Source organism: Accipiter gentilis, chromosome Z, assembly GCF_929443795.1.
Source record: "Accipiter gentilis chromosome Z, bAccGen1.1, whole genome shotgun sequence".
Classification (NCBI taxonomy): domain Eukaryota; kingdom Metazoa; phylum Chordata; class Aves; order Accipitriformes; family Accipitridae; genus Astur; species Astur gentilis.
This window is the reverse complement of record NC_064919.1, coordinates 29229878-29243695: the sequence shown is the minus strand read 5'-3', so window position 1 is coordinate 29243695 and position 13818 is coordinate 29229878. Positions and strand designations below refer to the sequence as shown.

At 41.7% G+C, this 13818-nt stretch overlaps 1 protein-coding gene across 2 annotated transcripts; it reads left to right on the top strand.

The window, feature by feature from the left end:
- The first annotated feature begins 1353 nt into the window (after positions 1 to 1353).
- On the top strand, positions 1354 to 11960 carry MACIR (macrophage immunometabolism regulator). Of its 2 annotated transcripts, XM_049796400.1 has the most exons (3): positions 2044 to 2178; positions 7546 to 9102; positions 10662 to 11960. In XM_049796400.1, exon 3 carries the CDS (start codon positions 10683 to 10685, stop codon positions 11304 to 11306), a length of 624 nt encoding a protein of 207 aa, XP_049652357.1. In that variant the 5' UTR covers positions 2044 to 2178; positions 7546 to 9102; positions 10662 to 10682; the 3' UTR covers positions 11307 to 11960. The 2 variants fall into 2 exon arrangements, with proteins under 2 accessions (XP_049652356.1, XP_049652357.1); XM_049796399.1 differs by lacking the exons at positions 2044 to 2178; positions 7546 to 9102 and adding an exon at positions 1354 to 1461.
- Positions 11961 to 13818: the final 1858 nt, after the last annotated feature.

Here is a 13818-nt window from a genome sequence, read left to right as displayed (position 1 = left end):
AATGACTCTGAATTACACTCCTTACACCACCACTTGACCAGATGTATTCTCCATGTTCTGTACTATATCTACTAATTTAGTTCTGTTAACTTGCAAAACCAATGACTCTTAAGGGCTTGCAAAGCTAAAGAAACTGTAGTTAAAATTCCTTGTTCTTTGTTCCTCTGTTGGTTGGTCTAGCTGCAAATTTCCAAGAAATGCAAATTCCAGGTGCATCTGGGGGCATGAGCAGCTAGTCAGGCTAGTCTGGGTGCGTGCCTAGTGCTGACACCCTTCTCTGCAATTGAAGACCAGATGACCTGCAGCCTTCTTGACCAGAGGGAGGCCAAAGCAGTGCATTCTCAAGGAGGGAAATAAACTTTAGCCATGTATTTAAGAATGTGTCTTCCAAGTCCCAGTTTTAGGAGAAAAAGCTGGCTCAACTCCATGCCAGGGGTATTAGAAATATCAGCTGTGAGGTTCAGGTCCCAACAAACTATTACTGAGAGGGGAGAAAAACGTGGGACTGTGATGTTACACTTTCCCTTCCCCTTCCCTTTCATTTTTACTTATGAGGCAAGGGAAGTTAGGCAATTGTTTGCAAGGTTTGGTGCAGTAATAGCATCTTTGCTCAGTCTTTTGAGTAGTAAAACAAAGTAGGGAAATGATCTAACTGGTTGTTGGCAAAACCACTGCTAAATGTTTGTTATCTAGTCGGTGTCCAAACTTGGTAGATGTGGAGACGCCAGAGAGGTTAGAGACGCAGATGGGCGCTATTTCAGTGAAGTCACCAAGAGACAATTACTCGATCCCTCCTTATGGCTGTGTACAAAATGAAAAGGTATGTGACACTAAGGCCTTAGTAAGCCAGAGAGTATCAGAGTAGGTGGAACGGGCCGAAGACACGGCTTGTGCCAGCAAGCCTCACGGCCTAGCGCTCCAGAGCCGCCTCTGCAGGGAGATCCGGAAAGACATGTCAAGCCTCCCGGCCCAGCTGACCGGCGCTCTCCGGCCCAGCCGCCAGTGCAGCCCTGGCCCCAGCCGCAGGAAGCCGCAGAAGCGCGGAGCCAGCAGGCCCCCGCCCCGCGCTGCCCCCAGAGGTGTCGCTCACCGCTGCTCGCTCGCCGCGGAGGCCCGGCGCGGCCTGGCCCGCCCGAGCCCTCACCGGGGCCTCGGCCTCCTCCGCGCAGACGCCAGCAAGCGAGGGAGCGGTCGGAGGGAGAGGAGGGCGGGCGGCAAAGAAGGGGGCGCGGGCCGGGCCGGGCCGGGCCGGGCCGGGCCCGCGCCGCCGCGGGGTGCGGGGACCCGCCGGCTGCCGCTGCCGCCGCCGCTAGCTGGCGCCCCGCCCCGCCCCGCCCTCAGCCCCGGCGCGCGGGCCGGGCCGGGCCGGGCCGGGTGGAGCGAAGAGCAGCGGAGCGCGCCGCAGTCGGCGCCGCGCTGCTCCTGCTCCTTCCGTGCCGGCCCCGCCGCCCTGGACCGCAGGTAGGAGGCGGGGATGGCGGCGGCGGCGCCGCCGCGGCCTCCGCTGCCTCGGGCCCCGCCCGCGCCTCGCGGAGCGGGCACCCGAGCGGGGCCGTAGGGCGGGGGAGCCGTGCCGACCTCGGCGCCCCGGCGGCAGCGGGGCCGTGCGGCGGGGCCGAGGGGCGGCCGCCGTCGTTGGGGAGGGGCGGACGCGCGGGGCCTGGGCCAGGGAGCCGCAGCGGCGCCGCCCGCGCCGCCCCGGGGCGGGAGGTACGGGGAGCCGCTCGGCTCGGCTCGGCTCGGCCCGGCCCGGGCCTCCCGCGGGCGGCGGGCGCTGGCGCCTCTGTCCCCTCGCAGCTGCGCCGGGGCCGCTGCCGGCCTGGGAGCCGCGTGGAGGCCGGACCCCGGCTCCTGCGGCGCGTAAGACGCGCTCTCCCCGCCCCCGCAGCGCGGAGGTCGTGGTGCGTGTCCCCCGCCCGCCTTCCCTTTTCCCGTGGGCCGAGCGGCGGGCCCCGCGCTGCCCGCAGGCCCGTGTACCCCGCGCTGCCAGCGCGCGGCTGCTGCGCGTCCCCCAGCAGCCGCCGCCGAATGCAGCGGAAGTGTGCGGGCAGCGGGGGGCACCGCAGAAGCGTTGGGGGAGCTGCCCGGGCGGGTCTGGGACGGAACCAGGGTGTCGGTGCCGGCACCCGCGTGCGGAAGGAAGCCTGGGGAATTGTCATGTAGGGCCTGGAGCCTGCGGTGAGGTTGCTCGAGTGCGCTTTCCGTGCCGGCCGCTAGTAACGCTGTAAACGGCGGAGAAGCCGAGAGTAGTTCACCTGTCGGCACCTCTGTCTGTTCGTAACCGTTTTATAGCTCTCCTCAGCTGCAACTTGCAACCAACAGCAGTCCCCACGCTGTTCTTAATACTCTTAGGCAAGGGCTAAACCGGAGTAGGACCTTACTGTTCAGTCTCCTAGCAACAAAGGGCGCTAGTGCCCAGCTTCCCATCTATCGGTAACTTTGTATTGCTCTGTAATAAACCTTGCTTAGTGGCGGCTAAGGGGAGGCTCAAAGCTCTGTGTAAACGTTGATTGTGCTGCCCGCGATACCCGTGGGTTGCATTCGTGCGCTCTAACGTGCATTACAGTGTTACTTCACAGAGTATGAAGCTTGCTAAGCTGCTTTGGTGTATTGGCAGGCGTGTTTTTGCTCATTCTGTCTCTGCGTATTAAGATACTTGGGGGAGTGGCTCTGAACGGTTGAGGCGCTGTTTCGAGTGGTCTACAGATACGTAGGAAAATAATCTCAGGTCTTAATTTCTTTATATATAAAGTTATTTAAATGCTGTTTTACATAGAGGGGTTAGCTGGCATAAACATGAGTGTGTATGTACCTATTATAAAGGAAATAGCAAATGATGTGCATTTGTAGATGTGTTCTATGAACGTAACTTTGCTTGTTAGCGTGCTCTCTAGAGTGGAGCAGTCTGTCTCTGTACATACATACATACATACATGTTTGCATAGCTGCATGTGGAAATGAATCAAAGGCAGAAGCCTGCAGTTACACAGATCTCAGTGGGAGTAATGGAGAGGGTCTGTGATGGGGGGAAGGACTTGCCGCTTTTACCAGTAGTTGGCCGACTTCTGGCATGGCTCATCCTGAATGGAGTAAGAGTCCTTGGAGCATTTCCAGGAGGGGTGTAGTGAGAGCTGCAGAACCCATGCTTTGTTTTGCCACGGGCGTAGAAATGTGCAGAACTGATTCTCCTCCTTACTTTTTTCCAGTCATCTTCCTTACTGAAAGCTTCTCCTCCCACCACCCTGCTGCTGTTGGTATATTTTGAACCATATTCTGTCTTACGTGGTGTGCTTGCTTTATTTTTTTTATTTTTTATTTTTTATTTTTTATTTTTTATTTTTTTTTTCTCCTTGTGGAAGAGCTCTTGTTAGAATCATGAAGATGGAGGAGAGTGGCTCTCCCAGTGACATTGAAACAGAGGGAAGTGAGGCAATAGTAGTGCGATCACTGAAATTAAGTTCTTGCGTAACAGTACCAACATTGTACCATGGCTTTCTTTATAATCTCTTCTTTGACCTGCATTATGCTGCCGGCTTGGCCACCAGGCATGCATAATCATATGCAAATGTAGTATGTTATGGTAAACTCAGATTAAGTAAGTATTCCAGCTGAATACTTAGTAGTCCAACTTACTAGTTGTAAGTTTAATACAAATTTACTGTATCTGCATGTGCTCTTGGGCTTTTGTTAATTCTTATTCCATACTTGCATTGCACTTAAACAGTTGGGTTTGGGTAGCATTTAAGTATGGGAAAGAGCATTTGAGAAGGAGGCAGAGAACAAAACTTTAAAGCTGTTATATATGTAACTCTAGTAAGGTTGAGGAAATGATCTTTAGCAATGTGGGTGGTATAAGTGAATGAGATACCTTTCCAACAAATGCCTAAATATCTGATGCAGATTGTATCAAGTTAAGACAAAGAACTAGTCATTTAAAGTGCTTCAGTTAAAAAAAAAAAAAAATTAAAAAAAAAAAACAAATTGCATTGTTTAAACATATTTTTCCAGATATATTTGAGTAGGTCTTATTTTTAACTACTATGTTTCTTTGAATAGCTGTTCCTAGTCAAAGGCTGAATATAATATTGTTATTGTTTAGATTGATAGTTTCAAGATAATATCTGCAGAGCTGCGTTTTCAGACGTGGCAGTATAGGGTACTACCAAACATGCATTTCTTCTCTGACACAAAAACAATGGAGACCCTTATTCCCATTAGCGTTTTGTTTTTTAAAGATAAAAATCAGTATTTATTCAGTAAAATCTGTAATACTTGAAAAACTCTGGGTTTGGGGTTTTTTTTCCTATTTATCTTTATTATTTTAAAAAAAGGAAATTTAATTTTTGTGGATAAGTCAGGTTGTGGTGTGGGTCTTTTTCCAAGTGGGCTGTCCTGAAACTGGAGAGAAGGGAACTTTGAAAATGAAACTTGGATTTTGGTTGGTTGGTGAGAAGATGAAAATCAAAAATACAGAGAAATAAAATACAATTATAAAGAAAATATTATTTTAACTCACGAACTAAAGAATAAAAAATATTTGTTTTACAATACGCATCAGCTTCTTTACATGTGTCTCATTATTTCATCTTTTGATGAGTACTGGTAGTAAGTAAACGGGTATCTTTATGCTGACCAGGAGCATTGGCTTATTGATGGAGTTGGGGGGGGAAGAATTCATCTGTGAGTCCACCCAGCAAGGAAGTTGCATTGTTTATTTAAAGGACTCTAAATTAATTTCAGAAAAGTTACCCTCTGTTAAACACTTCCATCTGATATTGCTCGGCAAAGAGATGTCAGAAGTTAAATGGCCTTCTTTTGCAACGTTTTCTTTTACTTTCCCTGCTTGCTAAGTCTGCTTATACAAAATTCATTAGCCTGAACCTACTCTTGAAATTCCATCTGTGTCTGTTCTGTGTAAGTTGTATGCTCTGTCATGCTGATATGGTCTAAACTAGTTGCTGGAGCTGCCAGTTGTAGTTCCTTGGTAATTTGGTGATCCTCTTCACTTTTAAAAGGTAGTTTCCTGGATCATAATTGTTTTCTGTTTAAGGCTGCATTAATGACAAGAATTAATAAACTGGTTGAATAGTTCTAGCTTGTTGCAGTAGGAACATATTATTAGAAATTGATTTAATCTTCTTTTGCAAAACATTTAATAATTACTTGTTCTGTATAAACAATGTGATATTTATTGTACAGTACACTGGATTGCTGAAGGGCTTAATACTTAACCTGTTGACAAGAACCTCACACACACATACACACACAAACACACACACTATTCTGTAGTTTTCATTTTTACTGGTTGTTTTGTGAACTGTTGTTTTACATCATATCCTGAAGATATTGCATTGGCTTTATTAATTCAGTGATATCCATTCATCTGTATTCTTAAGGCTTGCAGGATCATAATATGCTTTATGTATATTTTCATTTTCTTGCATGTAATTTTGAGAAAAATTCTGTGCTACACTTTGTTCTACTCCAGCTGAATGTTGTCTCATGTGGTACAACAATTTAATATTATTTCCATTCTCATTTTCTTTAGCTTAGAGTAGTTTAGAATTTCTCCTAAGGACCAGCAAGAGTTGGTGAAGAATCTGTATAGTTTATTGATACCTTTCATGAGCTTGTTCTCTGTGAATTCCATGATGACCCACACCCCGCTCCCCTTTCTGTCTCTACAAACATGGTGTCAGTCTGTAAAACATATCACAACTATTATAGGAGACCGTCAAGAGTATGGTGAAGCAACATTAGTCTTAAGTTCCTTCAGCGGAAAGTAAAGAGCATTGCTAGAAATAACCATCTGGCTCTGGCAGTATGTTCAGCAGTGTCGCCAGCTTGCACTGGAAGAACCTACAAGCTGCATACATCTCGATGTCTGTGGCCTGGCTGCCCCAGCTCTAGAAGGAGAAATGTGGTACCTTTGTGAATACTCTTACACAGCTGAATTTGAGCTTGATTTTTCCCTTTAAACTAAATATTTCACTTGTTTTAGTTGCGGATTAGGAATAATTATTTCCAGAAAACTTTGCTCTACAAGTACATAATTCTATCATCATATTTTAGTGACTAATAAACAAGATGGGATTTCCAAGAGCATATACTATATGTTTGTGAATTTTTGTTTTCAGACTGCAAGGGGAAAGATATAGACCTTATTCTTCCCCTTCACAAACAGAGACAATTGAAATAATTAAAAATGCATGCTGGCTCCACACATGCTAGGTGACTTTACTTACTCCTGATGTTTGATAGACAAACATTGTATCTTTTAAGTGCATTGTATATATTAAGTAATGGCAGCACAGAGAAGGGGAAGTGTCAAAACTGGCTTGATATCTCTATCCAATACATTTGACTCTTCTTACAGCGTTGGTATCATTGAGTCTTGCCATCTTTCCATTCTGCCGTCTGCTTATTGCAATTATGAACATTTCATCAATGAGCGAGATCTTTGCGGTTCTTCACAAATAGTACTACCTTTAGGCTCGGCATGTAGGAACAAACACAATCTGTTCTTAAAAAAAAAATAATCAGTAGTTGGATGGATGGAAATTTAATGCTCATCCTAAAAAAAGGCATCTTCTCAAATCTGTTCACGTTCTACTTAGGAAGATAAGTAACAATGGAAACACCAATTTATGGAGAACCAGTTCTTTTGATGAAGCAACTTATTGTGGTGGTTTCAAAATAATGCAGACTTTCTTTCATTTGTCTCATGCTAATCTTTAAGTGGTATCTGACACCTTTGTGAAAGATTTGATAATTGGAAAACCTTTATGTTTGCGAAATGTGGAGATTTCGATGTTTTTACCCTCGAAGAACTATCCCAGGCATATTTATGTGCTCTTTGAGGTAATACTATGATTTATGGTAGTTAGCCTAGTATTTCTATTCATTATTCCTCTTCTCCATATTTTAGCCAATTTTTCTCAATATTTAGCTGGATTGGGTCAGACTAATTTATATGCAGAGCCTGCTTTATAATACAGGGAGAATCGATAAAATCTTGTACAATCTTAATGAAGCAAGCTGTATTCTGGAAGAACTTCTGGAGTGTATTGGTTGAGTGAATTCTCTTGGTAACTGTTATTTTCAGTTATTTTCCATATTTTTTAAATATGTGAAGTAGCAGGAAAGGAAAGGATATGCCATCTTTCTCCTCTTCTTGTTTTGATTCTAGAGTAAATCTTGGAACTATAAAGTCTTGAACTGGCATCACTCAGTCATCATTCTCTTTGAGAAGCAAGAAGACAAGGCAGCTGTGATATGAAGAAATAATCTTTTTAAACTGAAGTACTGTTTTTTCAGTATTATTATTGATGCTGAGAATTACTGACTTGCTTACACCACTGCACAGCAATGACCATAACAGTAGTCAACTAGTGCCGTATAGCCACAGAAATGACCTAAAAATGCAATCTAAAAGTTTTAAATGTGTATTTGTAGGTAATGGTATCTACACCCACTGTGAATCTTTCAAATGATTTTCTTTTATAGAAGTCTTCTAAATGATGTTTCTCTATCCTTTTTTACCAGGTAAGGAGACAAAGCATGTTGAAGCCATATGGCAGCTTGAGTTAACTCACATTAAAATTGTTGGGAAAGAACAGCTGAACACCTAGATGCTGAGTTTGGATGCTCTGCCTGTGGAGCTGGCCAGTCATTCCTCTCACCAGCTAGCAGTGCTGTTGCCTTGAGCTTCTGATGTTTATGGCACCAGCTTCTGATGCTACCGTTGCTTTTGAGTGTCTGTCGGATTTCTTGTTTTTAGGGCTGTTCTTCACACTGGAGCACAGAAATGGAAGTTCTGTGCCTTCAAGCTGAAGTACTAGGCTGGAGCTTGCTGACTTGAAGGCTTTTCTGCTCTGATTTTCCTTTGTACTGTTTTTGGCCAGTGAGGGGTAATTGGCAGTGAACTCCTGCCTCCTTCCCCCCTCCCTGCTTGTAGTTATTCTTCAGAGTTGATTGCTTTTTGTTACCACGGCACACGCCCATGTTTCAAACAGAAGTAAATTCATTTTAAAAGCTGTGTCCTTAGAAGAGCCTTTGTGTTGCTTTCAAGTTTTGAAGGTTTTCTTTACTCAAAAAGTGCATGAAGACATCTCTTCCTCCCTCCCTTTCCTTAGGGCACGTATTGTTGTGGCAAGTGATTGTTGGTTTGGGGTTTTTATTGTTGTTGCTGTTTATATGTGACTAGATAATATGATTCATTTCTAACCTTGCTGTATGACTATTTTATTTATACTTTTTTGAGCACTTGTATTTTTTTCTAGCAACTTTTCAGCTTTTTAAGAGTTTAGTCTTTATAGAAGATTACTGGAAAGATTTCTGAACTGCAGGGTAAAAATAGGGAATTAAAAGAACAAGAACAGTTAAATATTTAGGTTTCTTGGCTAAAACCACAGGGTAGCAAAAAGTTTTAATGCAAAATTTTTCTGTGCTATGCTTCCAGAAACCATGGTTCCTGATGGTGGAGGATCTATACTTTCTACTTAAGGAATTGTCATAAATATCTTTGACTCAGTGGCTGAAACCTTACTGTGTTTATTGTCTCATACAGTGCTAAAGTAGGAAACAACAAGTGCCTTTGCTATTCTGAAAGTTTTAATTGACTCCATAAATATATATCAAAGTCAATTAAATACAACAGGCAACATTCTCAAGTTTTATGTGGATGTTTTTTTAGTGAAAAATGTTGGTGTTTGGTTTGCTTCAGTATTTTAATTCCTTATTTAGCTTTTGCTGTATTAGCTGTATTGTTAAACTCAAAATGCTTAAAAGCTGACTGGATGAAGTGTATCTTTGTATCTGTAAAAGCAATGCTGCACAGAACTCGTAATGAAGAATCCCAAGTAGACCACGATTGTGAGAATGGAAAAAGGACCTTTAAGACTGAAGGAACATTAGTAATAGTCACTCCATAACAGAAGTTCATCAGTGGCAAATAAAATCCTGTTCAGCAAAACTATGGGGATTTTGTTTGCTGCTAGTTTATTAGCATAGCGGGCAACAGGTTGATTTGAGGCTAAGCAGGGAAGCAGAGGTGGGAACATTACTTAAACTGCTCCTTCCCAGTCCCTGGACAGAAACAAGGTAAGCTTAAGTTTTTCATGAGGCTAGATTATTTTCTTTTGCAAGTGAGATTTGCACACAGCTTTTCCTCTTATTTTAAGACAAATGAATAGAGATTAATCTTGATGGGATTGGTGGGGGTGGGGCTAACTGCAGAAGTTTGAATAAAGTATTCCCTTGTTTGTTGCATCATTGCTACTCAGCCTGCGACCTCCTAAACCTCAGAATGGCAGCAAGTAACACTTTAAAAGTTTGCAAACTGATAATAGCATGGTTTAAGTCAGTCTCATTTGTGAAACATTACTGAGCTCTTGAATGTGGTTTACGGTCATCTATAATGAAATTCAGAATTGTGTTTCTACTTGACACTTGCATACTAACTTTCCTTTCTTCTTTGAGTCTCATTGCCTTTAAACATTACAAAGCTATGCTGAATTTTTTGTGAACTATTGGCTAGAGAGCCACTAGCTACTGTTTAGAGCAAAGGTGAGGCTGACAAGGAAGCATGGATTTGGAAACAAATGTGACCTTTCTATTTTGTGAAGTAGCTGTGCCACCCAGATGGTGTAGATGATGCTGAAAACAAAGTGGAAAGAGTTAACCCTTTTCTGTGTTCTGGCATCCGCTGGTGTGATCACCACTTGCGGTGATATTGACCTTCTCTTTCCATGTTAGAGTTGGTAATGGCTTGTGGTAGACAGTTGTATCTGTAAAGGCACCAAATGATGTATTTGGAGTAGTCATGAGGGAAGAAAGGTCAGGGCAAAATAGTCCATTTCCAAAAGAAATAGAAAAACAAATAAATACCATAAAATTCAGAATATTGGTTATTTTTAAGATGCTTATAAGAAACATATGCTATATTCATTAAATGCTAGTATACTATACGTTAGAATAAAATACTGTGAGTTTGTTTGGTTGATTGTGAATAAGATGGTGTGGGTTTTGGGGGGGGTCAGGCATTGCTGATGACCTATAAAGACAGCTGTTGAACAGTCATGATGTCATTCTTTGAATCTAAAGCAAGCTGTTTTCACATCTGGAAGAGGGAAGCATTGTAGTACCCTCAGTAGATAAGGCCTGGTCTGTGGTCACGCCTGACTGAGGAACTAGCTCTTAGACACATTATTTTAAAAGCTTTGTTTACTGAGATTATTGTCAATAGAAAAAATATACAGCTGAATATGGGAGAATTTGCTGCGGATGTGCTAACGGATGCAGAAGGCCTCAGAGGTGGGGGGCTATAAGGAATCAAATGGACTAAAAGGATGAAAAAATAGACTGGAAAGATGCTTCTTTTTTTGTGTACAGTGCTAGTCAAGAATGTTTTTAATGTTTAGGAATATCAGGAGTATATTTATGGTATCTTTTATTAAAAAAACACCTAAGATAATTTTAAAAGGCAGATGTCGGTGATAGTTTTGTTATGCAACGCCCTGCAGAGCATTAAGACAAGGCTAAATAGAGAAGTACTGGTCGTGACTTCTGGGTGATACAAAAATCTTGTTTCTGCAATCCTCTCTTAGTTCCTCATGTTGCATAAAGGCTCTATTTCTGATCGAGCTCTGTTTTATTTTTAGGAGGATAGCATTGTGTTTAAAATGGAAGTTGACATAAACGGAGAGTCCAGAACTACCCTATCCACCCTCCCTGTGCCTCTTGCAGAGGTGAGTCCTGCAGGCAGGATGGAAGCAGAGAAGCCCCGCTGTTCCAGTACCCCCTGCTCACCAATGCGACGGACGGTTGCAGGATATCAGATCCTTCACATGGATTCTAACTACCTGGTTGGCTTCACGACTGGAGAGGAGCTGCTAAAATTAGCCCAGAAGTGTACAGGAAGTGAGGAGAATAAAGGGGAATCCGGGCCGAACATGTGCTCCAGACAGCTTGATTCAGGACTTACACGTTCTTCCCGTTTGTACAAAACTAGAAGTAGGTACTATCAGCCATATGAGATCCCAGCAGTAAATGGAAGGAGGAGGAGGCGGATGCCTAGCTCAGGGGATAAATGCACTAAGGCTTTACCATATGAACCTTACAAGGCACTTCATGGTCCCCTGCCTTTTTGCCTTTTAAAAGGTAAAAGGGCTCATTCGAAATCTCTGGACTACCTCAACTTAGACAAAATGAGCATTAAGGAACCTGCTGACACAGAAGTGCTACAATACCAGCTCCAACACCTTACCCTTAGAGGGGACCGTATGTTTACAAGAAATAACACATGAGCTATCATCTCAAATTCAGAACCGATTTCTGATTATTTCTCTGTTGCTGCAAAAATCCACTGTTGTAGTGTGCACATGACTGTCCACGTTGTAGGTGGTTGTATCAGCTAAATGTTACCAGAAGGTAATTTATTTGAATAGAATCTTGGCAATGCAATGTGTTACAAGTACTTAGAGGGAGAAATCTTTCCTGAGCAAGCAGCTTCTGATGCAAATTTGACTGCAACTGGTAGATATTTCTTTGGACACCTTTAACAAAAAAATAGCTTTTGAGTTTGGGGGGTGGGATTTATTTTTTTTTTTTTTTTTTGTACAGTTAGATCTAGTATTTACAGTAATTTAACACCAAAAAATCAGTGACGTCTGCTTGGTTGTTCCTAATTTTGGCTTGATGTTAGAAACTGCTCTTGGATAAATACTCAAGTTTAGGAGGTTTTTGGTTTTACTTTTTGTTCCTGTATTCTACAGTAAAAAGTATGTATTATTTTTTTACATCATGAAGAAGGAAGTGAGCTTGGCTAAATTGGTTCACTTGCTATTTAAACAATCCAGTTCAAACATTTTCAAATTACGCTTGCGCTGGTGAGATTCAGTCATGAAACAAACCTTTGCTACTTGAATCCTATTAAATTATCTTTCAGTTTCTGCATGGAAGTAATTGTTCTGCCTCCTCTGTTCTATAAAACTTGTTCTGGAAAAGTATCTGGGTTATTAAAAACAAAGCTTTTGGGGATTGAAGACTTTTTTTTGTTGTTAGTGAGATCTATTTTTTACATGGTCTTGACACACAAACAAGGATTTACTGCGTATTCCAGTAAATACACAGAGTGACTGCATTGGTATGTCAGTAACGGTTTTGATTTGATTTTAATCCATTATTTCTGTATCATGTATAATAATGGAAGGTGTCAAATAACTTCAGCATTGCTTTGGAAATTCAATTGATTTGAGGCACTGAAGACTTGAGGTCTGGAGGACTGATTTTTTTGAGTGCAAGTGAAGTATTTCTGTATCAGCATTGAAGAGATGATCCTGGATTATTCAACAGAGTAGCTTGAATACACTAGCTTACTTTTGTTACTTAAGGATTTTTTTTATCCGACCATGACATCAGATGCAGTTTTGACAGCTGTATTCCTAGATATATTTAAAACACTGTAGTAAATTATGTTTAAAAATGAAAAATAGTTTTCAGACTTTTTGTTTTTTTAGGTGCAATCTCCTACTGAAGCAGTGTGCAGCTTGGTTTTGGCTGATGACCTCTGCAGAAGAAGTTAAATAAGATCACATTGTTTTGAAACAAATTATTTGATCATTTTTTTCTGGTAGAATTTGGGGGGGGTTTGTTTGTTTATTGCACAGAATGAATAGAAAGCACTAGTTAGTGCATGCGCTGTGGAAAATGAAGGGTTCTTCTCATTCTGTACTTACACCACAGTTGTAAATGAAGGCAGCCCTGTAGTCTGCATTTTGCTGGTTTGATTATCTTTTTTTAGGTTTATTAGAATCTGCAACAAACTGATGTGTATTTTTAAAAGTTAACTACACCTGTGTAAATTTAATGTCTTGAACAATGATATTGAAAGTAAAATGTTCCTATATAGTCTTTAGTTTGAAAACCAGAATATGGTCAGATGCCAAAGAGGTGGGGGTTTTGTTTAAGGAATAAACACCACTGTTTATTGAAATACCCTATGACACTGTATTTCTGGCTGAAAAATAAAAAGGGTGGTATAAACACCTATTGTTGTGGAGTCTTGCTGTGCAGGAAAAAGGATGTTTGAAAAATCCAACTTTAGACCAGGGATCATTTAAAAATTACTTTCAAGTAGGGATCTTGGACTTCTGTGAAATAGATTGCTTAGGTTTGTTACTTTATTTCAAGAAATGGGCCATGCAATTGTTAATATTTTGTGCATGTTTCTAATGTCATCCTGTGCTGTAATTGTATAGCGACACTGATAGAGAGGCTGATGGCTATCTAGCCAAGTTCAAACATAAAAAATGCGTTAGTACTACTTCTGGTGATTTGCTTGTGAAGGTGCTTACACATGGTAATATTGTTTGCTTGACTCATACACACTTGCAGTTCTCATAGCATATCATCATTCGAGAGCTCAATGTTTTGCAAGTTTGATTTGTAATGTTATCAGAACTCTTATATCCATAAGGAGTTCCTGATTTTTATCTCCAAATTAAGCAAAATCTCAGCCAAATGAAAGCTTTTGATTCTGTCTTATTTTTTCTGCTTATAATGTCTTCCATTAAACTAGTTTATTAAAATCAAAGATGAGATGGTTCTTCAGACTACTAAAATGAAATTGAATATGAACAATACTAACCTTTCGAAGTGAGTTCTCGCTGTTCTTGTAATAAATTAAAAGGGAAAAAAAAGGCATCAAAAAAATGTTTCCTTGGTTTATGTATCTTCCAGAGGATTAGAAGAGTGAAGGTAGAAATGATACAGTGTAGTAACACAAATATTCCATTTAACAGACCATTAACACCAAAG

Coding starts and splice junctions, on each gene's coding strand:
- MACIR (XM_049796399.1), top strand. CDS start 10,683: ATGGAAGTTGACATAAACGGAGAGTCCAGAACTACCCTATCCACCCTC.